This window comes from Miniopterus natalensis, chromosome 2 (assembly GCF_054644295.1).
Source record: "Miniopterus natalensis isolate mMinNat1 chromosome 2, mMinNat1.hap1, whole genome shotgun sequence".
NCBI lineage: Eukaryota > Metazoa > Chordata > Mammalia > Chiroptera > Miniopteridae > Miniopterus > Miniopterus natalensis.
The window spans coordinates 63,952,124-63,978,477 of NC_142082.1; the positions used below are offsets into that span (position 1 = coordinate 63,952,124).

Consider the following 26,354-nt stretch of genomic DNA (forward strand, 5'->3'; position numbering starts at 1 on the left):
GATCTTGGCCTTATAGGAGCTTACACAATAATAAGGCATCAAGCTATTTTAACTAATTAGAAAAAGCACATATTCATTTATTTGCCTGGATCTAAAATTAGAATATATTTATGGAAAAGGAAGAATAATTTCATTAACTTTATCATAACTACCTATCAACATTTTGGACACTTAAACTTACATATGTCCCTATTTCTCTCTCTAAACAAAACTGAAACTGAATCGATTTCAAAATCCATTATAAAATGTTAGCTTTATTTAGCAACTTTCTTTTTTCTTTTCCTTCCTTCTCCTTCCTTCCTTCCTTCCTTCCTTCCTTCCTTCCTTCCTTCCTTCCTTCCTTCCTTCCTTCCTTCCTTCCTTCCTTCCTTCCCTCCCTCCCTTTCTTTTTTCTTTCTTTCTTATTTTTTTAATTTTTTGTTAATCCTCACCTTAGGATATTTTTTCCATTGCTTTTCAGAGAGGGAGGGAGGGAGGGAGGCAGGGAGGCAGGGAGGCAGGGAGGGAGGGAGACATTGATGTGAGAGAGGCACAGTGACTGACTGCCTCCCACATGCTCCCCAACTTGGGGTGGGGAGTGAACGGCAATGCAGGTATTATGTGCCCTTGACTGGGAATCGAACCCAAAACCCTTCAGTGTGAGGGTCAACGCTCTATCCACTGAGCCACACCAGCCAGGGATCTTTTTTTTCTTTTTTTTTTCCTCCAAAGAAAGTCAGGTTCCTTGAGCATATTTTCCATCTTATCTAAACACTGAAATGCTGGTTCTCTAGGTTGGGAATTAAATTTTTCCCCCTTTTTATTAAATTTATTGATGTGACAATGGTTAACAAAATTATACAGGTTTCATTCAGGTGCACAATTCTACAACACACCATCAGTACGCTGTACTGTGTGTTCAACACCTCAAGTCAAGTCTCCATCCATCACCACTTATCGCCCCCATACCATCCCCTCCCCCCCAATCATCACACTGTTGTCCTTGTCCATGAATTCTCTTTTTTTGCTCAATCCTTCCCCCACTGCCAACCAGCCCCCCACCCCACAGCAGATGTCTTCCTGCTCTTTATGAGTCTGTCTCTATTTTGCTTGTTTGTTCATTTTGTTCATTAGATTCCACATATGAGTGAAATCATAAGGTACTTGACTTTCTCTGACTGACTTACTTCACTTAGCATAATGCTCTCCAGGTCCATCCATGCTGTCGCAAAGGATAAGATTTCTTTCTTTATGGTGGAGAAGTATTCCACTGTGTAAATGTACCACAGCTTTTTATCCACCCATCTAATGATGGACACTTAAACAGCTTCCAAATCTTGGCTATGGTAAATAGCGCTGCAATGAACAAAGGGGTGCATATATTCTTTCAAATTAGTGTTTCGAGTTTCTTTGGATAAATTCCTGGAAGTGGGATCACTGGGTCATAAGGCTGTCCCATTTTTAATTTTTTGAGGTAACTCCATACTGCTTTCCACAGTGGCTGGGCCAGTCTGCATTCCCACCAACAGTGCACGGGGGTTCCCTTTTCTCCACACCCTCACCAGCACTTGTTGTTTGTTGACTTACTGATGATAGTCATTCTGAAAGGTGTGAGGTGGTATCTCATTGTGGTTTTAATTTGCATCTCTCTGATGATTAGTGGCACTGAGCATCTTTTCATATGACTATTGGCCGTCTGTATGTCCTCTTTGGAGCAGTGTCTATTTTTAAATTGGAGTGTTTGGTTTTTTGGTGTTGAATTGTATGAGTTCTTTATAAATTTTGGATATTAACCCCTTATCAAATATATCACTGGCAAATATGTTCTCCCATTCAGTGGGATGTCTTTCCATTTTGTTGATGGTCTCCTTTGCTGTGCAAAAACTTTTTAGTTTGATGTAGTCCCATTTGTTTTTCTGCCGTTTCCCTTGCCCAAGGAGATATATCAGAAAAAATATTGCTACGAGAAATGTCCAAGATTTTACTGCCCATGTTTCCTTCTCGGATTTTTATGGTTTTGAGTCTAACATTTAAGTCTTTAATCCAGAGTAAGTTTTCCATCAATATTTATGTTTAATGTTTCATATTAGCCATTTTACAAAATCAACCTTTATTAATTTTCAAACTTTTCAAGGTCCTGCTTAGAATTTAGTAAAATAAAATTTTTTTTTCTTAATATCTTCAATTTATATCCATGACAGAGTGTCCTCGGAAAAGCTGCTACTGCATTTTATATTTAGAGGAATTTCGGGGGATTTGCAAGGAATTAACACAATGGATCTTCAGATATCTAAATTTATAAATGTTTTAAAAATTGCTCTGAATCTCTAATATCAGCAAGTCAACACACTAATACTGACCCAATCAAATTATCTTGCCACAGACCTCTTAAAGGTATGCCCATTTTCTCTTTTTTAAAAAAAAATCATAATTTTCATAATGCATTCTAATGCTTTTTCTCCTCTCTGGCTGCTCCTTAAAGGCTAATTCTCAATTTAAAATGCTGAAATTCCTTAGTGCCTGAACCAAGCCTATTCTTACTCAAAGCTTGGTCTTTAGATCACAGTTCAGTACTGTCTAACAGAAATACAATGCAAGCCACATATGTAATTTAAAATGTTCTAGTAGCCACATTTTAAAAAGCAAAGAGAAAAAGGTAAAATTAATTTAATAATATATTTTACTACAACATATTGAAAACATTATTTCAATATATAGCGATATAAAAATTAATGAGAGATTTTGTTTTTGTTTTTAATCCTCGCCAGAGGATATTTTTTCCACTGCTTTCAGAGAGAATGAAAGGGGGGTAGAGAGAGAAGGAGAGGGAGAGAGAAACATCAATTAGTTGCCTCCTGCACCTGCCCCCACCGGGAAGCCTGCAACCAAGATATGCACCGTTGGCCAGAATCGAAGCCCGTCTGAGGGCTGACGCTCTAACCACTGAGCTTCTGACGGCCGATTATCAAACTGGCTATTTACATTCTCTATTTACATAGAGATATTTACATTCCTGTTTTGAACTAAGTCTTCCAAACTCAGTGTGTATTTTACATTTACGGCACATCTAAATTTGGACTAGAAACACACTTCAAGTGTTCAGTAGCCACATGTGGCTTATGTGTCCCAAATTGGACAGTGCAGCCTTAACTGATCTCACCCATGCACTCTTCAATCATCAGCTATACTCAAATGACTCCAAATTTATATCTCCGGGCTTCTCTTCTGAGTGCAAGATTAGTATTTCTTAATGCCTAACTGGCATCTCATTTTAGATGACTCAAAGGCACCTCATACTCAAATAATGTCCAACTTGAATTCATGATCCATCCCTCAAAAATGTGGTCCTCTTCTAATAGTCTCTATCTAACCAATTCCGGTATACAAGCCAAAAACCTAGAAACCAACCCCCTGACACTTCTGTTTCTCTAATTCCCAGCAAAAAGTTCTTTCCATTTTACCTCCTAAACATCTCAACTTAGTCTACTGTTCTTCATCACAACCATCACCTGCTCCATCCATCTACTCCTGCCCACCAATCCATTTTCTTCAATACAAGGATACCTCAAAACTTAAAGATGATGTCATCCCTACTTCAACCTCCCATCCCAATAAAGCTTTTCAACTAATTACTATATTCCCTTCAGAATAAAAATAAACCTTACCATGGCCTTCCAGGCCCGAGCTTCATGACCTGGATCCCGAGACTCTCCCCGCCCCATCTCATTACACTGCCTTTCTGTCCTGGCTTCCTCCCGCCGGGCCCTTCAGATCTCCATACCCACCTGTGCATGACCTTTGCATATGCTGCTTTCCCCTTACTCAGGTTATTTAATTCCCACTCATCCTCTGGACCCCACTAGGAAGACATCAAATTTCCCTTTTTATAAGTTCTTACTAACAATGTCCCTTCTCCTCTCTAGTATATTTTACAAATGCAGTATGTTTTAATATATAGCTAATGGCTTTTCCCCCATAAGACTACATCCAACTATAATAAAGAAAGTGCCTGTCATGACAAGATGTTCAATAATTACCTGTTGAATGAGTACACCAATGAACCTGCCTTGCCTTCTCCCTAAACAAAGACCAGATACCACATTATGAGATGGCATATTCAACATACTCTGCTTATACTTCATTAGGTCTGAAAAGCCTTCCAGATATCTCAAGTCTGACTTAACTATTTTCAACAACACCCTGCAAGTAAAATGCCAGTGTATAACATGTTTAAATTCTGCCTGTCTTGTACACCATTCCAACAACACAGTACTTTGTGCAAAAGAGGAATATGTATTTGCTACATGTATTTCAGTACAGACATTACTGTATAGGGTTACATAGTCCTCTGCGTTATAACTGACCATTGCTGTAAAGACTATTATTATACCTTCGGTAGCACTCTACTAAAGAAAGTGCCTGTCACAACAAGATGTCTTGTTGGGTAGATGTGATGTACCCAACATGTGTGAGAAGCGCCCACATGTGCACAGACCCAGACCCACTGAAGGGATGTTATGGGGTCACAGTACTAAGGCACACACGAGCTCTGTCAACCCTGCCGCACAATGTGCTGCCTGTTCTCTGCATTACCAGTGTGCTTCTTTTCTGCCATCATCACCTTTGATTTGACACCCTTAAGGCTTTACATTATGACAACACAGTTGTGTCCCCTCCTCCCGCATTCTCTGTTTTTGTGTGTCATTCTATGACTTCACAAATGTTTCTCAATTGCACATAAAAATTTTGTATTGCTGGGAATGTAGTCTGCTCTTTTTTTTTTTTTTTTAAATACATCTTTATTGATTTCAGAGAGAGGAAAGGAGAGGGAGAGAGACAGAAACATCAATGATGAGAGAGTCATTGATCGAGCCCGCAACCCGGGCATGTGCCCTGACTGGGAATTGCACCCTGATCGCCTGGATCCCAGGTCGACGCTCAACCGCTGAGCCACGCCCGGCTGGGCACTCCTTCTAAAAATTATCTGGAGGTAGTGTTCTTCAGCTACTTCCAAATCTTACACCTTTCAAAAAATCAGAATTTCTAGAGAGATGGAACTTAACTATAACATGGTAAGTCAAAATGCCCACATTCTATTGTCAAAAAGAGAAAACATAAGCCAAAAAAGGAATATAGTTGTATTTTTATGATTCTTGAAATGTTACTATGCAATTTTTACTTGATTTAGCAAATGCTGCTGTGTGAGAGGAGAAAATTATTTTCAACTTGCTGAGGTAGCAAGTTTCTTTTTATACTGCCTTTATGCTTCAGGCAGTCAAGTCTACCGGCAGTTGAAACTAGATTTATAGGTTATTCACCAAAAAAAAATCACTGAAAGCAGCACCTTAAAACCTGAAAACTTGCACAGTTTAACAGAATATCCAGTCATTTTTAGCAGTTTACAATACCTACAGAAGCAACCAGACAATATATATACATACATACACATATATATAACATATGTGACACAAAGTCAAGAAGGCTTATTACCTTTGAACACTGTAATTACACAAACAATATAAACTGAAGAAATAGTTACAAATGCTCATTAAAGAAACAAGAAATATTTCAAAATAGAAGGATGTCTCCAATAAGCTCCCCTGAAAACCAAGTGTAAAGCAATTGGTTTCTTCTAGTGTTCTATTATTGTTTCATCCAAAAAGTGTTTTAACAGTTCTGATCCTTTCCAAAACAGTGTTCCAAAGGTATGGTTATATCAAAGTGGTAATGATTAAGTATTCTGTAAATCTAGATAATAAAAAACCCTGTACTGAATATACAACCTTACAAAGAACTCCCAATATTCTTTACAAATATACCTATGCCTAAGAGTTACGCTGAAATAGCCTTTGCATAAACTCTTATTGTATGGCTGGTTACTAATAGTGGATCATGTGACAGTATGGAAAGTATATTATGATGCTGCGAAGGCTGTTTCTTATTTGAAGACTGAGATCATTCACTAGCCATCTCCTGGGGAACAGGTGTGTCTCAGAAAACTGAAACCAAACAAACAAGAAAGGCACAGGAGTGGAATGCAGAACAGGAATCTGACTGTTTTGGTCTTGATCATGAATGTGTTTGGGAAGGTCTCCATCTGTGTACAGGTCAAGAGCCAGGAATTAAGCATTCCCGCGGAAAGTCCTGAAGCTGCTCCACTTCTCTGGAGTAGCCACCTCAAGGCAACATGCACAACAGCAGGGCAGGCCCCTCAGGACAACAGGGCAATAACCACTTCACAGTCCACAATGCCACTGTGCTTCTTGTTTTCTCTATCCCACGGCGGTTCTCCTCTAGTACTGAGTTTTGATAAAGATTTTTATAATCTGTAGCCTTTCTTAGTTGTTCAAAGGTGAAATAAAAGAAATGAAGTTTAGCACACACTTGAGCCTGAGGATATCAATCAGTAAGGTGGTAGCACCAGCAATCAAGGAGAGAACACCCAAAAGAGAAGGTGAGATTCAAAGGGGACAAGGTACGAAGGAGACCTTTGTGTTCCTTGATTTCACCTCTAACCCCAGCCTATCCAACAAACAAACAAACAAACAAAAACCCCCAAATTCCTAAGCACAACTCCTGAGCACAAGGTTTAACCAGTTAAACGCTGGATGTCAGAAACCTAGAGATTCTAAGGAAATACGTAGGTTCTTTCAGAATAAAATGGAAACACACTATTTCTAAGGCTACCTTTGGTGTCCTTCAACTCAAAACTACTGGATTAGGCAAAAATATACAGTATAGTGTGTTACTTTTTCAGATATTCTTTGACTTTAAAAAATTAACCAGATTTTCAGATAAACTTAATCAGCAATTAGATGAGCCACTGAAAGGTAAAGATTTCCCTGAGCCCAATGCCTGAGCCCAATCACTCCACAGGATAAGCACCTTACCTTTCCCAAGTAAGAAAGTAAATTTACATACCACAAAGTGATTTAAAATCCTGGGTTCAATTTTAAAATGGGCTGTTTTTTGATCAGCAATATCAATTAGAAGTGGTCACCACAGCTTGGTGGAAATGAGTACTGAATGCTTATTCCAGACCTTTGGGATCTATTCTTGGTCTGCCACTTATGACTGAGTAAATTGTACACACTCTCTGTGTTTCAGTTTTCTCATCTCCACACTGAGGGAGTTAAGCTATACAATCAATAATTCTATGAAAAATATCTTTTCAAAAACACAAGCACAGTTGATTATGTTCCCTTAATATCTTTTGTTAAAAAGAAACAACAGCGCTAGCCGCTTTGGCTCAGTGGTTAGAGTGTTGGTCGTTGGACTGAAGGGTCTAGGGTTCGATTCCTGGCCAAGGGTATATGTACCTCAGTTGCAGGCTTGATCCCCAGGCTGGTCAGGGCCTGTGTGGGAGGTGGCAACTGATGGATGTGTCTCTCACATTGATGTTTCTGTCTCTCCCCCTCCCTTCCACTCTCTCTGAAAAATCGACAGAAAAAAATATCCTCAGGTGAGGACCAACAGAAAAGAAACAACAGACCCTAAATGTGTAAGCCCCACCGACACTTAGTACCTAACCTAATTCCAGTTTCAGCCTCTCCCTCCTCAGGACACATTTCTATTTACTAGATGGGATGCTGTCTGATTCATGAATCATTCAGTAAACCAATTAGATCTTTAAATTATCTTTAAATTAACTTGAATTTTTGTTCTTCAATGGTTTCTATTTTTAAAAAGTTTCAAAGGTTGATATTTATAAGAAAATTCAAAAGATTCAAAGGTTAGTAGAAACACACAATTCCCCCTTACTGGAAATCTCCAAAGAGAAAAAACAAAACAGGCAGGGTGAAGTAAACCTGTTACCTAGACAAATCAAGTCAACTCTCTCAGTGATATTATTCCATGCATTTAATTAAGCATTAGACTCAGTGTACCATTTAGTGCATTATTTAAACATAATCACTATACTGTAGAAGTCCCTAAAACTTTTAAGTTCAAATCAGCAAAATCTAATTTTATAGATATATATATATAAATATATATATATAAATATATATATATTTATATATATATATATATTCTTAGTTGCCAGTAGCACAGAAAGCATTAGGTTTTGCTGATTTAAAATTAAAAGCTGTGTGTGTATAGCTACTGTTGGAGTTGTACTTTAAAATATTGATTTGTGTGGGGTTCTAATGAAGAATAAAGACTTAGGGGGAAAAAATGTATTAAAAAATACCAAGTTGGAATAATAGATCAGTCTATATAGATTATCTGTACTCCCTGAAGATCACATTTTCAGAAACAAGTTTTTCAGCACTAAATATTTCCCTAACCTAGTATTTTCGGTGAAAATGACAGAATGGATTTAATAATAGTTTAGGTGTTTTAGCATCTATTTCTTTTCAGGTCCTACAAGCCGAGTTCAAAGAAATATGGTTTTGTCAGTGACAATAACAGAGTATTCCAAGGGTTAGATGAAACTCAGCATGTCAGAACTGGAATGAATTGGTCAAAGCTGCTCTACGGTCAGAAATTCTCCTTCCAGTGCTCTTCTCTGCCTAAACTTTTTAGAGTCTGAATTTTAACATAGTAGTAAGTCTCTACCTAAATATAAGATCTATTACAATACAGGCCGCTGAAAACCTAGGAGATCCTCATCTTCTTTGGCTTAAGTTTAGTCTGTTCAAGACCCATCAGAGGCCCTGGCCAGGTAGCTCACTTGGTTAGAGTCATTCCCATATGCTAAGGTTTTGGGTTCCATCCCCATCAGGGCACATATGAGAATCAACCAATGACTGCATAAATAAGTGGAACAATAAATCAATGTTTCTTTCTCTCCCCCCCCCCTTAGAGAGAGAGAGAGAGAGAGAGAGAGAGAGAGAGAGGAAGGAAGGAAGGAAGGAAGGAAGGAAGGAAGGAAGGAAGGAAGGAAGGAAGGAAGGAAGGAAGGAAGGAAGGAAGGAAGGAAGGGAGGGAGGGAGGGAGGGAGGGAGGGAGGGAGAGAAGGAGGGAGAGAAGGAGGGAGAGAAGGAGGGAGGGAGGCAGGCAGGAAGGCAGGAAGGCAGGCAGGCAGGAAGGCAGGAAGGCAGGAAGGCAGGAAGGCAGGAAGGCAGGAAGGCCGGCCAAGAGTTTTCTAACAGTTGGGGAGTGAAATTACGTAACACTCCCCAACTCTTAGATAAGAGTTTTATCAAACCCACAGATTACTCCTCCCTTTATGAGTCAGTCATATAAAAGTAATACAGTTTGGTGGAAGTGAAACAGGTAATTTGCAATACAAAGTGACACACGTTACAATATAACATTGCTCAGGATTTATAACAAAATAGCAAACAGAGGAATTTTGCCTACGCTTGGTTAGAGACCTTAGCTAGGGAATTCTAACTGGCAGGGTCATTCCAAGGTCAATTGTATCAGACTTTACTGAGAACCTAAAATGTAATGTGCTCTCTGGCACTACAGGTACACAGAAAAATAAGATGTAGTTCTCCACTCTTAAGGAGTCAGGAGTCCAAAGAAGAACAATTTAGTATGTGTTTGGAACCAAAATAACGAGACTAGCCTTTCTAAAGGAGGTGGAGTGGTGCTGGAAAGCAGTAAAAGACTAAGTTTGTAAATGAAATCATTGAACTAGTTTGAGGAACTAAGGCTCAATCTAATGAAAAATGGGGAATTCAAATGGAAGAGTGATCCAAGATTATCCAAGACAACCTTGTGAGGTAAAAATACTGAAAGAAGAGTCCCGGTTGAGCATCGACCTACGATCCTGGACATCCCAGTTCAATTCCCGGTCAGGGCACATGCCCCACGTGTGGGCTGGATCCCCAGTGGGGGGCCTTGCCTGAGGCAGCCCATCAGTGACTCTCTCATCCTTGATGTTTCTCTCTCTCTCTCCCCCTCTCCCTGAAATCAATAAAGACATATTTTTAAAAATAAACAAATAATGAAGTATCAAAACTATTTTTTAAAAAAAAACTACTGAAAGAAGAGATTCCAGTTGCAAGAACAAAATAATACTAAATGAGGCGAGTTTTAAACTACAGTTTGTTATGCCAACAGTGTTCTACACAAACACTGTAGGAACAATCGCACGTAACAGTTAAAAGCACCCTCATGGGAACTGGCCCTCCAGAGATCACCTCCATCCCTCCCTTTCCAGCTATGTCAATTTTGGAAAGTTCCTTAACAGTTCTGTGACTCAGTCTCCACCTAAAAAAAATGGGGTGGCTGTCAAACCAAGAGCAGCTTCTTCAAAACACAGGTATTATTACATCACTCTAATCAAAAACTTTATTCGCCATATCAAATCCACATTTTTAGGCACCTGTACCCTCCATAGCCTAGCCCCACACTTTCTGGTCTTAATCCTCACTGGACATCCTCCCACGACCACGAGGCGCCCGGACCTAGCGTCAGTCCTGCAGATGCACCGGCACTGTCCTCCCGCGGCGCCCCAAAGCCTTCCGCTCACCCCCTTCCAAGCCCACTCCTCTAGGAAATTAACTCCCCTCCCTCTCCACTTCGACTGCACAGCCGCCCGCTGCCCGGTGCAGTTTCCCACTATTTTCCGCTTTTCTGCCTGTCCTTTCCCACGCCTCCCTCTCCCCTGTCGCGAAGGTCGTGAACTTCCAGGGCGCAGGGCCGGGCCCCTCCGCCGCTCCCTCCTCAGGCCGCCGGCGCAGGCCTGGGGAAGCGTTACCGAGTTCAACTGGATGTTTACAACTGTAATGGCCGCAGTTCAGACACCGCTTAATTTCCTACGATGTTTTGTTGCCTTCAGAGCCTTAAAATCTCGACATGGAACGTCTTTAAAAACCAGAAACACCTCCATCCCTTCAAGAAAAGTTGCCCGGAGCCCCCCCGCGCACGGGCGAGGCGGTCAGCCTCCGCTCAGAAGTTGCGCGTGTGCGCGGGGCTCGGCGGCACACCCGCCGCTGCACTTGGAAAGGAGGAGAAGGAAGAGGCGCGGGGCAGCGGTCGGGGCTGAGCGCCGCCCTCCGCTCCCGCGGGCGCGACCCTCCGCCGCCACCGCACTGGGTTCCCCTGCCCTCGCCTCCCCTCGTCCCGCCGCAGCAACTCCCCCGCCCCGCAGAGGCGCGAACGGCGCGGCAGGTCCCCCCCGGCCGGGTCAGGCCTGGGCCGCCCCGCCCTGCCCGCGGCCCCCGGCCCCCGGCGGCTCCCCGGCCCGCCGCCCGGCACCCAGGGCCCAGGCCGCGCCGCCGCCCGCAGGGGAGCTGGGGGACCCGGCCGGCTCCGCGTGGCGCCGGGGGCGGAGCCGGCCCGGAGGGCCTGGGGGAGGCCGGGGGCGGGCGGCGGCCTCCGCCTACCCCGACACGCACCCCACCGCCCCCAACCCCAACCCCAACCCTCCTTGGGGCCCCGGTCCGCATCCGCGGCCGGCGGGACTCACCACTTACCAACCCGCCTGGGACAACGCCGCGCCGGGGACCTCGGCCATGGTAGCTGCTTAGGCCGGGGGTGGTGGGGGGCTGCGGTGGAGGCGGGGGGGGCCTCCTACTTGAGACTAAGGGAAAAAAAGAAAGAAAGAAAGAAAAGAAAAAGAAAGAAAGAAAGAAAGAAAAAAACTCCTCTGGTCGGCTCTGCAACTGGGCATGCTCAGTGCGGCCCGCGCTTCCGCGTGCGGGTTCCGCTCGCCGCGTTTTCCGAGCGGCCGCAGGGGCAGGCCCGGTGTGCGGCTGGGCGGCTGCGGCGCGCCGGAGGCGGTCACCAGCCGGGGCCGGGCTGGGGCCCGGAGGCAGGGGCCGGTTTGTTAGCCAGGACCGCGAGGCCGCCTCTCCCCCAAAGGCTGGTTGTTTTTTGTGGGGGTCACTTTTGTGAGTCGCACGCCTTGGGAACTAGTTGGGGAGGTTCTTTGTAGAGCAGAAAGTCACGCCCGCGTTTCCCTCGCTGACGAGGGCCCGCTCCGGGCGAGCGGGTAGCGCCGGCGCCGAGACCGACAGGGTTGTGGCGGCGCTGGTAAGGCCGCCTTGCAGGCAGTAAGACTCAAAGGAAAGGGGTTCCCAGGCCCCCTCTGCATAGGGGAAAAGTTTACTTTCTTATAAGGACTCGTTCCATTCACCCCGCTTTTCTGTTGCCTGGACGCAAAGAAAGAACGCAGTCGATTTCGTTTCAGTCCCCACAGGCAAATCGTAAAGTCCAGGTCGGACACCACAATGGAAGCGAGTGGTCAACCCAAGAGAACCTGCACTTAAGGGACGTGGGAAAACCGGGCAGTCGGGTCAGTGCTCTTTGTTCCAGGCGCTTCCCCACTAGGCTGGGCAGTGCCCCAGCGCGGCCCTGTGGTGTTGACAGGGGCGCACCCCCGGGCGAGGCTCCCACCGCCCACTGGCCGGTGCTCGAGGCTCTCGGGAGGCTGAAAAGCTAGAGCGGGTCCCAGAGTGGGCATGCGCAGTGGCGTCGCGGAGCGGCGCCCGAGACGCTCTAATGTGATTGGGCGGCTGAGACCCACGCCAGCCAATCAGGAGGCACGCGGCCCCGGGAGTCGCTCCCTAAAAGTATGCTCCACCCTCCACGGTCATTCACCTCTGAGGGGCGCAGCAGAGGGAGTACGGTGGCACAGGCCCCAGCTGCTAAGTACCAGGGTGAGTCGATTTAAATCCCATCACCACGGTGGTTTCATTTGAAGCCATTATCATAAACAGACTTAGAGCAGACTCTGGATCTGAGCAGAGCCGCTCCTGGAACTGGGGAAGAAGGGGATAATTGCCCGGCGTGGAGCTAAATCGTTAATGCGAAATTTTCTCTTTTTTAAAAAATATGTCTTTATTAATTTAAGAGAGAGGAAAGGAGAGGGAGAGAGAGAGGTAGAAACATCAATGATGAGAGTCATTGATCAGCCACCTCCTGGACGCCCCCGACTGGGGATCGAGCGGGCAACCCGGGCATGTGCCTTGACTGGGAATCGAACCCTGTGGCCTGGATCCTAAGGTCTGGGCTCAACCGCTGAGCCGCGCCCGGCCGGGCCGAAATTCCCTCATTTTAACTGGGTTATGCCGTTCCGGCTTCCCAAAAGTCATAGTCCTAAAATCGCGGTGCTTTCCTGAGCTTTAATGCTGTTGTAATACGTTCCCAAGCACTTTTAGAAACAGAAGTAACCTTATCCTATTCCCTACAATTAGCAGTGGTATATATATATATACACACACACACACACACACACACACACACACAAGGCCATATAAAGGGTGTCCCCCCAAAATGTATAAACAATTTAACAGCTGATAGCTCTATTTTGAAAATGAAATGTATTTTAATAAACGCTGCCTTTATAATTATTCAAAATTTGAGTATACATTTTTGAGGTATGCCCTATATATGCTACAAGTATATTTCAATTTTTAATTTTTTTATTGATTCCTAAGAGGAAGGGAGAGGGAGAAACATCAGTGATGAAAGAGAGCTATTGATCAGCTGCCTCCTGCATGCCCCCTGCTGGGGATTGAGCCCAAAACCTGGGCATGTGCCCTGACCAGGAATAGAACTAGTGACCTCCTGCTTCAAGGTCAGTGCCCAACCACTGAGGAGTCAAGCTGGTCCGGGTGTATATTTCAATTTTGGGGCACCAGTCATATCCAGGAGTCAGGAAAAGATTACCATTCTGAAGTAAATAGATGACTCAAAATTAAATTGCTAATTTTTATTGTTTGTTGAATCTTCTCTTAATTATTTATATTTTGCAATTAATGTAACTTGTTAACTATGAAAATGATAGGTTGTTCTAATCATCAGAATTCTTCACTGGTTAAAAGTGAAGTCTTCACACATTTGTTCACATATGCAGTGTAATACAGTTAAGAAATTACCATTGTGTGGTGCTTACAATTACTTTAATAAAAAGCTCCACAAAACACTTAATTCCCTTGCTTTAGGATATGCTTTAAGGAATGGTTGAGGATTTCCAGTGGAGAAATTTCAGACAGTACGAGCATCACAAAGAATACAGTAATTACAATAATTAATTGAATAAAAAAATTGGATAAAGAAAATGCATGAGTTCAAAGTGCCACTAAAAATAAAGAAAGGAGAATGAAAAATTTTCTTTCAGAGGAATACTGGAGATTAAATGTAAAACAAATAATAGAATTAGAAAATCACTGTTTTTCAAATCAACCACAAATAATTCAGGCAAAGTTCATCAGAGAATGCTAAAAGCCACTGGGCAAAAGGTTATAGGAGTACAGGTTCTTCACATGGTCTCAAAGTGTCAAGCCATAACTTACTTATAAAATAGAAAACATAGCTTTACCTTAAAAAAAAAAATTGCTTGAACAAGTGACCAAAGCTAAAATTGCTAATAATGGGGAAAGCTGATACTATGTGCTTACTGATATTGTGCAATTAGAAATATACATCATCTAAGAACTATTCTTGCCAAAATTGTTTGACTTGATTTTCATCATGCTTCTAGTCTGTGGTTCTGAATCAAGGGGTGGATCCCCATCCCCTTACCCCCCTGGGCACTTTGACAGTGTCTGGAGACATTTTTATTTGTCATAGTTGGAGAGCAAGGCAGGCAGGGAAAGGTGGTGCAGAGGGTTGTTACTGCATCTAATGAGCAGAGGCTGGGGATGCTGCTAAAGATCTAAAAACTACAGGACAGCCTCTCCACAAGAAAGAATTATCTGGCCCCAAATGTCAATAGTGCCAAGGTTAAGAAGCCCTAGTCTAGATATAAGCACAAATTAAAAGGATATATAGGGGGTATTAGAACAAGTTAAACTGAGGAAAAGGGCAGATAAATCCAGAATGTGGTGTATTCTACAAGAAACCTGGCCTGGACTGTTCAAATGAGCCATTGTAATTTTTTTAAGAAAAGTAGAATTCTTCCAGATTGAAGAGACACAAGAAACATGACAACAAAATGTAATCCTCAGCCTTAAAGAGATGTGGTAGTGTCCTTAATCTTGAAAGTTTTATGCCAAAGCATTTATGGCTTAAGAGTTGTATCCGAAACTTATTTTCAAATGATTCAGAATATATCTATGTAGATATGTCTGTCTATATAGAAGATATATTTACATAACAAATGTATACACATGTATGTACACATATATGTATATGTATGAAAGAGGGAGGTGAGAAGGTAAATGTGGCAAAATGTTAAAAATGAAAATCTAATTGGAGAGTCCATATATATTATGTATTGTGTATATATGTACATCATATATTTTTAAACTTTTCCTTAGGTTTGAAATTTTTCAAAATAAAAAGTTAAGGAAAATGTATGGATTATACTAATTTCTTTCACATCAAACATTTTTTATTGGAATCATGTTCTATATAGATATGTTAGTGTTATGGAAAAATAGTAGCAGCTGACTAGACAAAAAAGTGGATTTACATTTTTAATAAGATAAATCATGGATTTACAGAAATGTAAAGCCTCACAGTGAGCTGAAAATTGGAGGAAATGTTAAGATGACAAAAGAGCTTTAGGTATAAGAGGGCAAAAAGGCAGAGTTAAATGTTTTGGAGTCAGCATATAAGTTAATAGAAGAGGTTGAGAATCCATCCACCTGTTTTGCCTCTGTCATTTCAGTGAAGAAAAAGGTTCTCAAATTGAAGAAGGAAAGAAGACTATGGATAAGTAGGGATAAAAAAAAAAAAAAACACAATAAAATGTGAGATTATAAGAGTACCTGGTCCCTTGAAGCAAAATAAATTGTTTGTCCTTAGGCCACTTACATTCCAGAGAAAACAAAAATAGCCTGTGAATGATTTAGATGAGCCAATGTCAGGGAGCCATGAAGAACTAACTGCTGAGCTCATCAGGAAATGTGCTAGAAGCCTGAAACAGGTAAAAATATTTTCAGTTTTAAGAAAGGGAAAAGAGTGTTTTCAACAAATGGTACTGGGACAACTGGATATCCACATACAAAAGAATCAAGTTGGACCACTTCATCACATCATATACAGTAACTCGAAATTGATTATAGACTTAAATGTAAGAGCTAAAAATATAATACACGTAGAAGAAAATGTAGAAGTAAATCTTCATGACATTGAGTTAGGCAATAGATATGACATCCAAGCACAATAGAAAAATGAAAAATTAGATAAATTGGACTATCAAAATTTACAACTTTTGTGCTTCAAAGGACACTGTCAAGACAGTAAAAAAGACAATCTACCGAATTGGAGAAAATAGAGGTTGTGTTGAGAATATATAAAAAACTTGCAGGTCAATAAAAATTTTTTAAAAATACTCAGTTTATAAATGGGTAAAGCATTTGAACAGATAGTTCTCCAAAAAAGATATACACGTGGCCAATAAGTAAATGAAAAGATGCTCAACATCATTAGTCATTAGGAAAATGCAAATCAAAAGCACAATGAAATACTTCATATCCACTAGAAAGGCAATAGTTAAAAAGATGGGTAATAACAAGTGTTGGTGAGGATGTGGAAAAATTGGAACCTTCATAATGGCTGGTGAGAATATCGTGCAGCTACTTTGGAATATTGTTTGGCAGTTCCTCAAAAAGTTAAATGTAGTTACCACATGACTCAGCAATTCTACTCCTAGCTATATGCCCAAGACAAATAGAAACATGTTTGCACAAAACCCACATGGATGTTCATAGAAGCACTATTCATAATAGCTGAAAAGTGGAAACAATGCAAATGTCCATCACTGAAAAATAGATAAATAAAAGAATCAGGGTTCCACAAACAAGACCAGGGAATTTGCTGTTGACCTTAGTCATGATTCCAGAATTTATGATTTAGGAGATAAATATTTAATAGGAAGAGGAATTGGAATAGCTGACCGCTAAATGTTGCTTGACTCCTAGAATTCTATGATTCTAAATCATGTCAGGTGAGCCTCATTTCCTTAAAAAAAACCCAAAAACTTTCTTAATTAGTAAGTACTAGAAATAGGGCGTGGCCATCAGGATAGACTAGGTTATGCTATGAAAATAAACAACCACAAAGTATTAGTGGCTTTTAATAAAAAATGTTTTTCTTTCATGTTACAGGTACAATGTGAAATATCTGGAGGGTGTGGAAGAAAGCCTTTGATTATGGTGGTCATCCTCACTCCAGCACCCTCACAGAGCACTAGCCATCTCAAACTGTGCTAATGATCGAAGCAGTAGATAGAAAGAAGGCTCTGGAGGATCTCACACTGGAAATTAGATGCTCTTCTAGGACTGGACATATGATAACACAGGAAATCAATCACCAGATGCCAGAAGATAAAGAGCCAGAAATACTCAGTGAACAGTGTTAATGGTTGTAGTCAATGAGGTACCAGTATTATTTGTGAGAACAAAACCCTTAAGATAACTAAAATGTCCATCAATGGAGGAATATTTAAATATTATAATGGGTGCCATGTAGACATTACAAAGAAATGAGAGATTATCCAGTATGTCTACTGGCTAATAAGTATACAGGGTGTCCTAAAAAAATGTATACACACTTTGACAGCTGATAGCCCAATTTTTAAAATGAAGTGTAGCCCAGCTGGGCATGGCTCAGCGGTTGAGCGTTGACCTAGGATCCAGGCGATCAGGGTTCGATTCCCGGTTCAGGACACATGCCCGGGTTGTGGGCTGCAGCTGATCAATGACTCTCTCATCATTGATGTTTCTATCTCTCTCTCTCCTTCTCCCTTCCTCTGTCTGAAATCAATAAAGATATGTTTAAAAATAAATAAATAAAATGAAGTGTATTTTAAGAAACACTGTCTTTATAATTATTGAAAGTGTGTGTATGTATACATTTTTGGGACACCCTAAATTACGTATATATGTGTGTGTAGTAATGGAATAAAAGCAAGTTAATATGATGAATTACTACAAATCAGTAAGAAAAAGGCAAAAATCCCCATGAAAAAATGGACAAAGTATATGAATAGGCAATATACAAAAACTAAATGTAAGTAGTCAATGAATATGTGACAATGTTTAAGCCATGTCAGTAATCAAAAATTAAAACAATGAGATATCAATAAAATACCAGTTTTACCTAACCCAATGGCAAAAACTAATAAGCAATATCAATGTTGGCAAGGATATGGGAAAATTTATTTTTTAATACACTATTAATAGGAGTGAAGTAAGTACAAACACTTTGAAGAGTGCTTTGGCAATATCTAGAAATACTGAAAACATGCATACCTTATGATAGAGCATTTTCATTTTTAGATACTAATTCTAGAGGAAGATGTTCATTGAAGCATTGTTTAAGATAGAAGAATAAAAACAACTCTAATGTGCAAATGGGGAGAAATAGATTTTAAAAAGTCATATATTCATAAAATAAAATGTTCTATGCCAGTTTAAAGGAATACACTAGACCTCCCTATATGTCACTTAGGTGCATGTCAACAACCTAATGCCAAATATAAAAAGCACACCACATACTAAAATCATTGAAACATCCAACAGAGCTCTCTGCAATGATGGAAATGTTCTATATCTGCACTAATATAGTAGCCACTAACTACATTTGGCTACTGAGCACTTGGAATATGACTAGTGCAATGGAGGAAATGAGTTTTAAATTTTTATTTCAATTAATTTAAACTTAAATAACCACATTGGCTAGTGGCTATATACTGGACAGCACAAGTGTATGTATGCCTGGATGTAGAGGCATCCATATGTGTGAAGAAGTATGAAAATAGATTTGAGGGATGCACAGCAAACCCAGAATAGTGGTTGGAGGGGGGAAGAAAGGTAATAGACCTGAGGGTAGTTGCCAAAAAGGATTATTTGCTTTATTAGTAAAGTTTGTTTCTTTTAAAAGAATAGAAGCAATTATGGCAATATATTAGTTATTGTTCATTGAGTAGTAAGAACATGGATGCTTTTATATTATTATTTATCCTTTTTGTTGCATTTCAAATACCTCAGGACAAGAAGTTGTGTCACTGTTGTATTACATGATACTTAATATACTTTCACTTTATGCAGCATATTGTTTTATTATTTTTTTAATCAAAATATAATCAATACGAAAAAACACGGAAGAAGAAAACAAAGGGGAAAGGAGGGCGAAAGAAGAGGACTATTGTAGTAACTTTTATAAATCTGAAAGACTCTCATGTAGAAGGAAATTGAGACTTTTTCTTATCATTCCCAGAGGGTAGTTCTAGGGACTAAAGAGAAGATTTTAGCTCAGTATAATAAAAATTTTAATCTGGAGGCAGTCCAACAAAGAAATAGCACCCTTAGGAACAGTGAGTTCCCCAGCAGAGGAGGTATTCAAGCCTCTGTTAATGATTAATTACAGAAAGGAATCCAAGTAGTTACACTGGTTCAGTGGTTTCCAAAGGATTTCCTAAGGAGCCCTACTGGCTCCACTTGTGCCTCAAGAACCACAGTAGTGGGCAAAGCAAAGGGTCAGCAAGCTGGAGTCTAGGCCCCCGCTCAAAGCATAACGGCACTTCTTTTATCTGCTTTATTCACTGCATTTTGATGAAAGATGTAATTTGAATAAAGGATTCAACAACTTAAAAGGAGTTTTAAAAATTATGGGGCTAGATGAATAAACTAGTCATTTGTTAACAAGGATTGATTGAGTCCACACTATGAGCCCATCACTGTGCCAAGCCCTGCAGGTGAGATCAGTAGTCATGAGCCCTGCCTTTGAAGTTTATGGTCTGTTTCATGCTAAAAACATTCAATTACTTTATACATAGTTAATTAGTTGTAAGTGCTATGAAGATATCCAGTCAGACCCCTGAGCTCTTATGAAGGATACTGTGAATCCATATTTTCATTGTTAAAATGACTAATTTTTTTAAGCCCAGTGTTGCGATGGAACCAGATCCTCCCCACTCATGAAAGCCAAACAGGCACATCTCCAAAACACAGCATTCATACCATGCTCTTAGCTTGAAATTAGCCATTGTGTATTTATACCACGGAAAATGCTAACATCAGGTTTGTTTATTTTGTTGTTTTTGTCTTTTTCTGGAGAGCCAGTTATTAAACATTTAATAACACACCATTAGGTACACCTCCAAGAATGAGAGAACTTTGGGATTAGAAGACATGGTTTAGAAAACATGGGCAGGTACACAAATTGTCTGAGTTCAAGAGCTGAATTCTATAGGGATAAGATGCTTTTAAAGTGCAGAGTCATGCTACCTTCAGTTTGCATATTGTAAGAAAATGATGATGTTACTTTACCCAGATAAGGCAAGGCCCAAATCATTTAAACCTGAGCCAGCACTCCTTCAGGAAAGATGGAAATCACTCTACCTAACACAATTGTTTGCTTTTGTAAAATGACTAATTTTTAACTAACTTGAGTTTGTGCTATATATATGTGTTCTTGAATGAAAAATACTGTTGTCCATTTTTTCAAATATTTTAACATAAATATATTTACTTAAGTCCTAGGCATGGGGAAATAGCAGTGAATAAGACCAATGTGAAGATTTCATTCTGATCATTTCGGGAAGAAGCCATGTGCTGTCTTTAATAAATTAATATGAGTTGATCACTGTGGTTTTTGTCAACTACTACAAAATATAAGAGAATTTGAATATAATTGGACATAAATACAGCCAAATGAGTTATAAGTGAAGAAAAAGATTGAGAGAACATATACATAATATTAGTGTAGCTTTCTTGTCTGCCCTTTAAATGAATATGTTTTCCAAAATTAGCATGTATTACTCTTGTAAAAATATATACAGAACCAGTAAGAAAATGGCAGAGTGAATTTATGTGGCTGCTTTTGTTCTGTGAAATCTTGGAGTTTCATATATATGTGCAATATGGTTGGTAGCTATGTAAATTTGAAGATTCTTCTACCCTTGTTAAGGATTTTATTGTCTAATTACTGCAACATGATATAGATTTTATATTTCTGTTTATGTTATTTATCTCTGTTATTCGTTATGAATGTTATAAATTATATTTATATTTTTGAAGTACTGTTTCTCCAGTTTAATACTCTGCTTGACCTAGGTACCCTATGTGTCCTTTTCATGTAATCATTTCTTGTAAGTCATTGAGTACTTAAAATATCCTTTACATTTCATTGAACATTTCCAAATTTACATTAGTAGTTTCGATATATCACTGAAAGTGCAATAGAATTTTTCTTAGCACTCTTTACTTTCAGTAGCACCTAACTTAAGCAAAAGGAAATAGAATGTCTAAAGATACAGAGCATCCTATAGAACCCAAGAGCAGAGAAGTAGTAGACCTCCAGGAGGAGAGGAAGCAACAGCTGAAAGCCTCTGGACTCCCCCGGCAAAATTCAGTCTCAACATCCCTGCTGCTCCTTGCACATCTTTCTTCTCTTTACTTCCCAATTTGCATGACAGTATATTTCCTTACCTCCTGAGTTATATATTATAATTCCAGCCCCCAAAGAAACTCTCACTCTTGACGCCAAAGGGAACTAGAAAAGCACTCTGGCATGGCAAGGGTAAGGAGCCCACCATAGGGTTCAGTCATCGTTGTCAGAGGGAGGGGTGACATGTCACACAGAGCCTGCCAGAGATCATGGTGTGAGAGAAGCAGGCCGTCAAGCAGACAGGCCAAAATATATCCATCTCAGTTATCCAATTCTAAATATACATAAATCAAAATGTTATTATATGTTATATTTTAAATTACCCTAAATCCCTATCATTTAAAAGACTGATAGTTGCACCCACTTAAAATATGAATTGTCACAATTTAATGTAGCTTTGGGATACATTTCAGTTTTCACATATTCATTTTTATTTAAATAAAAATCACTGACAGTCACTTTCCAACAACTTAACATGAGCAAGCTTCATAAGTATGCACAAGAGGAAATGGCCTTCTTTGCTTTTACATCAAAAAATTAGGCTGCATATATTTTACTTATTTTCTTTAATTCACTTTAAGCACTAAATTTTACCATATTCCTTAGAGCCATGGAAGTTAGCTGTTAAGCTGTTTAGGACAGAGAACATGTATTTTGTGTTCCCAACTAGATCTGGTACAGTGCACAGGATGATTTTTTTTTTTTTAAGAGTGAGGCAGAGAAAGAAAAATATCGATGTGAGAGAGAAACAGCTATTGGTTGCCTCCTGTACATGCCCTGACGAGGGATCGAACCCACAGCTTGGGTAAGTGCTCTGATCAGGAATTGAACCCACCACCTTTCAGTGCATGGGATGAGACTCCAACCCACTGAGCCACACCGGCCAGGGCAGGATGATGTGTCTTTCAAAGGAAGTAGAAAATGGTTTCCCCAAAATCTTTGTAGACTGTAGGTGTAATTTTCAAACAATGGAATTTGCTAAGATTACTTCTGATATATTCTCACCTTCCTCACAATTACCATAGACTAAATATTTTACAAATCGTTTATTCTCTTCAGCGCTTGCCACTAACACCCAGCCTAACATGCAGCCCCTCTTCAGACCTTCCTCAGAACTCAATCACTGTCATTTGTTCTTGCTCTTTGGTACTTAGCCACTTTTCAGCTCACTGATGATACTTAACTAATTTGAATTAATTTTAGAACTAATGTTTCACAAGAAAGTACATGAAGGAAAATATCAACATACTTTATGCTTCACCTTTTTAAAACTGATGTTCACTTCTTTCTTTAGAGTGGCCAGATAAGTAAAGAAAAATTCAGTGTAAAAAGTAAAATTCAATGTAAAAAGTATGTTAGCTACATTCTTTATAGACTGTTTCTTCCACTATCTTATCTACTTCTTGTGCAGTATTAGAAAGTATATATACTTTCTACACATATACAACATATATATATATATATATATGTATATAAACTTGCATCTAAATTAGCAAATGGTAGAGCCAAGATTCCAGAGCCTTCTGACTCTGAGGCACCTGCACTTAGTTCCTACACTCATAAGAAACGGGGGTGTGGGGGAATCTTTGAAAAGAAGGGTGAAAACAGTGTGCTGTTTTTAGTTGTGTTGAACATAAAGTGATGAGACATAACAAATACCCAGTAGAAAACTGATCTGTATATAGCTGAAGGGCAGATTTGGAGATAATGATTTTACTGATTTTTGGACTCGTCTTACAAGAGATTGTTAAAAGTCTTGTAAATGAACAATATTCTGAGAAACAGTGTAAAAATGGAGAAGAGGCTCTAACAGTGAAGATAAGGAACCACCACAGTAAACAGCATGAGAAAGAGGAAGCAGCAAAGGAGTAGAAAAGCATCATACCACCAGAACTGTGATGCTAGAAGGACAAGTAATGTGGACAGATCGTTAAAACAAATAAACTGAATTCAGTCAAAATGTATTTGCTTGACAATGTGTAGGTAACACGTTAAAACAATAGCAACAGTCCTCTTTCTTAGCTCATCCTGTACATCAATATTCCTATTATCATAATCACAACAAAATTTACTAATGTGCTAAATATTTTCCTAAATACAGATGAGGAAACAGGATTATAGTGGTAAAATTACCTTTCCAAGATAGCGTGCCATTAAATGACAAAGCTGGGATTTAAATCCAGGCCTGTTCAACACTCAGACCATCCCTCTTACCCAATACACCATTCCCAGCACATGGGACAAGTGGAGGTGGAGATCATTTCTTAGATTTATAGCATTAACTTTATATTATTTCTCTCATAAACATTTCTGTCAGGCTTGTGGACATGGTATGACATAACATTGACTTAATAAATATTTATTGAATCAATCACACAGTGAGAAAGTTTTCCCTCTTTCTAAATCTCTCTCAGTTTGTCTAAAGGCTTCAAAGAGGAGGTGTCAGTTTGGAGCAAGCATTTCTAACATCTCTCTAACACCTGCCAACCTGCATTTTTAACAAACAAGATAGCAGGCCTTAAGGTCAAAATATTCTATAGACAACAATATGTAACTATAATTTTATAACATTGCTATGTTTTCATTGCATTCTTTATAGTTACTTTCTACTTATGTAAAACTCTTCTGGTTTTCCATTTACAGTAGTGAAGAAAATTTCCTGTCTGAATACACATAAGATTCTTTTAAGTGGTTCTGTTTTAAAAAACCATATTAAGCAAACAATAATACAGGAAGTATGCAAATATGGCAAAATTGTGAGGGTAGCTTGTGAATGACTAAAATTTGGAAAAACTACATTACAGTTAAACATCTTCCCCCGTTTCTTTGAAATCCTTAACCATAACCTTGGTGCCAGGGATCAGTTTATCTTCCTCTGTCCATTTCTGTCACTCTTACTGTAGCACTAATCCAAGCAATGACTTCCATGTTATTATCCCATTCATATGATAAATTTTTCTTTCTTTCTTTCTTTTTGTCTATGAATGGAGTATTGATATGTCATCTATTAAAATATAGTGATAGCCCAGCAGCGTGGCTCAGCAAGTTGAGCATTGACCCAGGAACCAAGAGGTCACCAGTTCGATTCCCTGTCACAGCACATGCCTGGGTTGCAGGCTCGATCCTCAGTAAGGAGCATGCAGGAGGCAGCCAATCAATGTTTCTCTCTCATCAATGTTTCTATCTCTCTCTCCCTCTCCCTTTCTAAATAAATAAATAAACACTTATTTAAAAAAAAAAAAAAAAAAAACACAACACAAAAAACCCTTCTACACAACAAAATAAACCACCAATAAAATGAAAAGAAAGCCCACTCTATGGGAGAACATATTTGCCAATGATACATCTGATAAAGGGTTAAGATCCAAAATATATAAAGAACTCATACAACTTAACAAAAGGAAGACAAACAATCCAATTTAAGAATGGGCAAAGGACCTAAATAGACACTTCTCCAAAGTGCACATACACATGGCCAAGAGACATATGAAAAAATGCTCAAAGTCACTAATCATCAGAGAGATGCAAATTAAAATGACAATGAGGTGCCACCTCACACCTGTCAGAATGGCACCATCAACAAATCCACAAATGACAAGTGCTGGCGAGGGTGTGGAGAAAGGGGAACCTTAGTGCACTGCTGGTGGGAATGCAGACTGGGGCAGCCACTGTGGAAAGCAGTATGGAGTTTCCTCAAAAAACTAAATATTGAACTGTCATTTGACCCAGTGATCCCACTTCTAGGAATATATCCTAAGAAACCTGAAACACCAATCAGAAAGAACCTATGCACCCCTATGTTCATAGCAGTGCTATTTACAATAGCTAGGATCTGGAAACAGCCCAAATGCCCATCAGTAGATGAGTGGATAAAAAAGCTGTGGGACATTCACACCATGGAACACTATGCGGCTGTAAAGAAGAAGGATCTCATCCTTTGAGACAGCATGAAGGGACCTGGAAAGTATTATGCTAAGCAAAATAAGCCAGTCTTTCTTTCAATCCCTGCTCCCCCGCTGTAGCAGTGCTAGCTGACATATTGCATGTCGATGGGATGTTAGTGAGCCAAAGAAGTTGAGCTGGGCTTTGAGAGTTTGCTCTCACAGTCGAAATCTCTTCACTGGCTCTCCAGGTCTAAAAATAGTGAGAACACTAAAATACTAGCCAGGAGTTACCTCTGATAATTTTTGCTATAAAGGACTTAGAAGTGGAACTTTCTAAGCCCAGGGGAGATAGAGCTGGTTTGCATTCACTTTTATTCCTAAAATGTCTCAATAATAAATAAAAGATTGGTGATTACTTTTCAAAGCTTTGGTTTTTACCCCTTTGCTTATTCAAAACTACTCAATTAACATCTGTGCTCTGTTCTTTTTTTTTTTTTTTTAATATATCTTTATTGATTTCAGAGGGAGGAAGGGAAAAAGAGAGAGAGAGATAGAAACATCATTGATGAGAGTCATTAATCGGCTGCCTCCCCCCCCCCCCCCACCACTGGGGATCGAGCCCGCAACCCAGGCATGTGCCTGAAATCAAACCCTGATCTCCTGGATCCTCGGTCGATATTCAACTGCTGAGCCATGCTGGCCAGGCTGTGCTCTACTTCTTGAGAAAGACTTTGAGACACAGGTCAGCTCACACAGAAGATGATCATGTGAACAGAAATTAAGGAAGGTGTTGGGTGAATGGGCTCTAACTAGTTAGTGCTATTTTTTAAAAATCTTAGCTCATAATTCCCCTGTGACTTAGTTAATGGGAGTTCTTACAGTGTCCCTTGCACCATTTATAGATTATGTGTGTGTGTGTGTGTGTGTGTGTGTGTGTGTGTGTGTGTGTGTGTGTGTGTGATCCCTATTTTGCAGATGTGGAAACTCAGGCCCAAATTTGCATAGGTGGTCAGTGGCAGACCCGGGGTTTGAGCCTACACGTCTGATAAGAAGTTTCCAACCTTCACTACCTACTCAGCCCCACTCCACTTGCACGCACCATTGCAACTGCAGTTTTGTGATTTTGTAAATTAAAGCTATCCTGGTTTTGGGGTGGAATAAGAAGTCTTAGAAGTGAGAAAAGAGAGGTTAGGATTCTGGAAACAGCAAAGAATAAAATGTAAACAGATCAGCAGATTGAAGAGGCTATGG

General features: G+C 40.0%; 1 protein-coding gene across 2 annotated transcripts in view; it reads right to left on the reverse strand.

Annotated features, from left to right (window-relative positions):
• Window positions 1-11,509, reverse strand: part of TDRD3 (tudor domain containing 3) — a 146,068-nt gene extending 134,559 nt beyond the window's left edge. The window contains exon 1 of one of the 2 annotated variants that reach the window (XM_087814305.1): window positions 11,352-11,509. In XM_087814305.1, coding sequence (XP_087670431.1) covers window positions 11,352-11,392 — 41 coding nt within the window. In that variant the 5' untranslated portion in view covers window positions 11,393-11,509. The remainder of the gene's footprint in view (window positions 1-11,351) is intronic. The other variant, XM_087814304.1, reaches the window with a different exon arrangement.
• Between the last annotated feature and the right edge of the window lie 14,845 nt (window positions 11,510-26,354).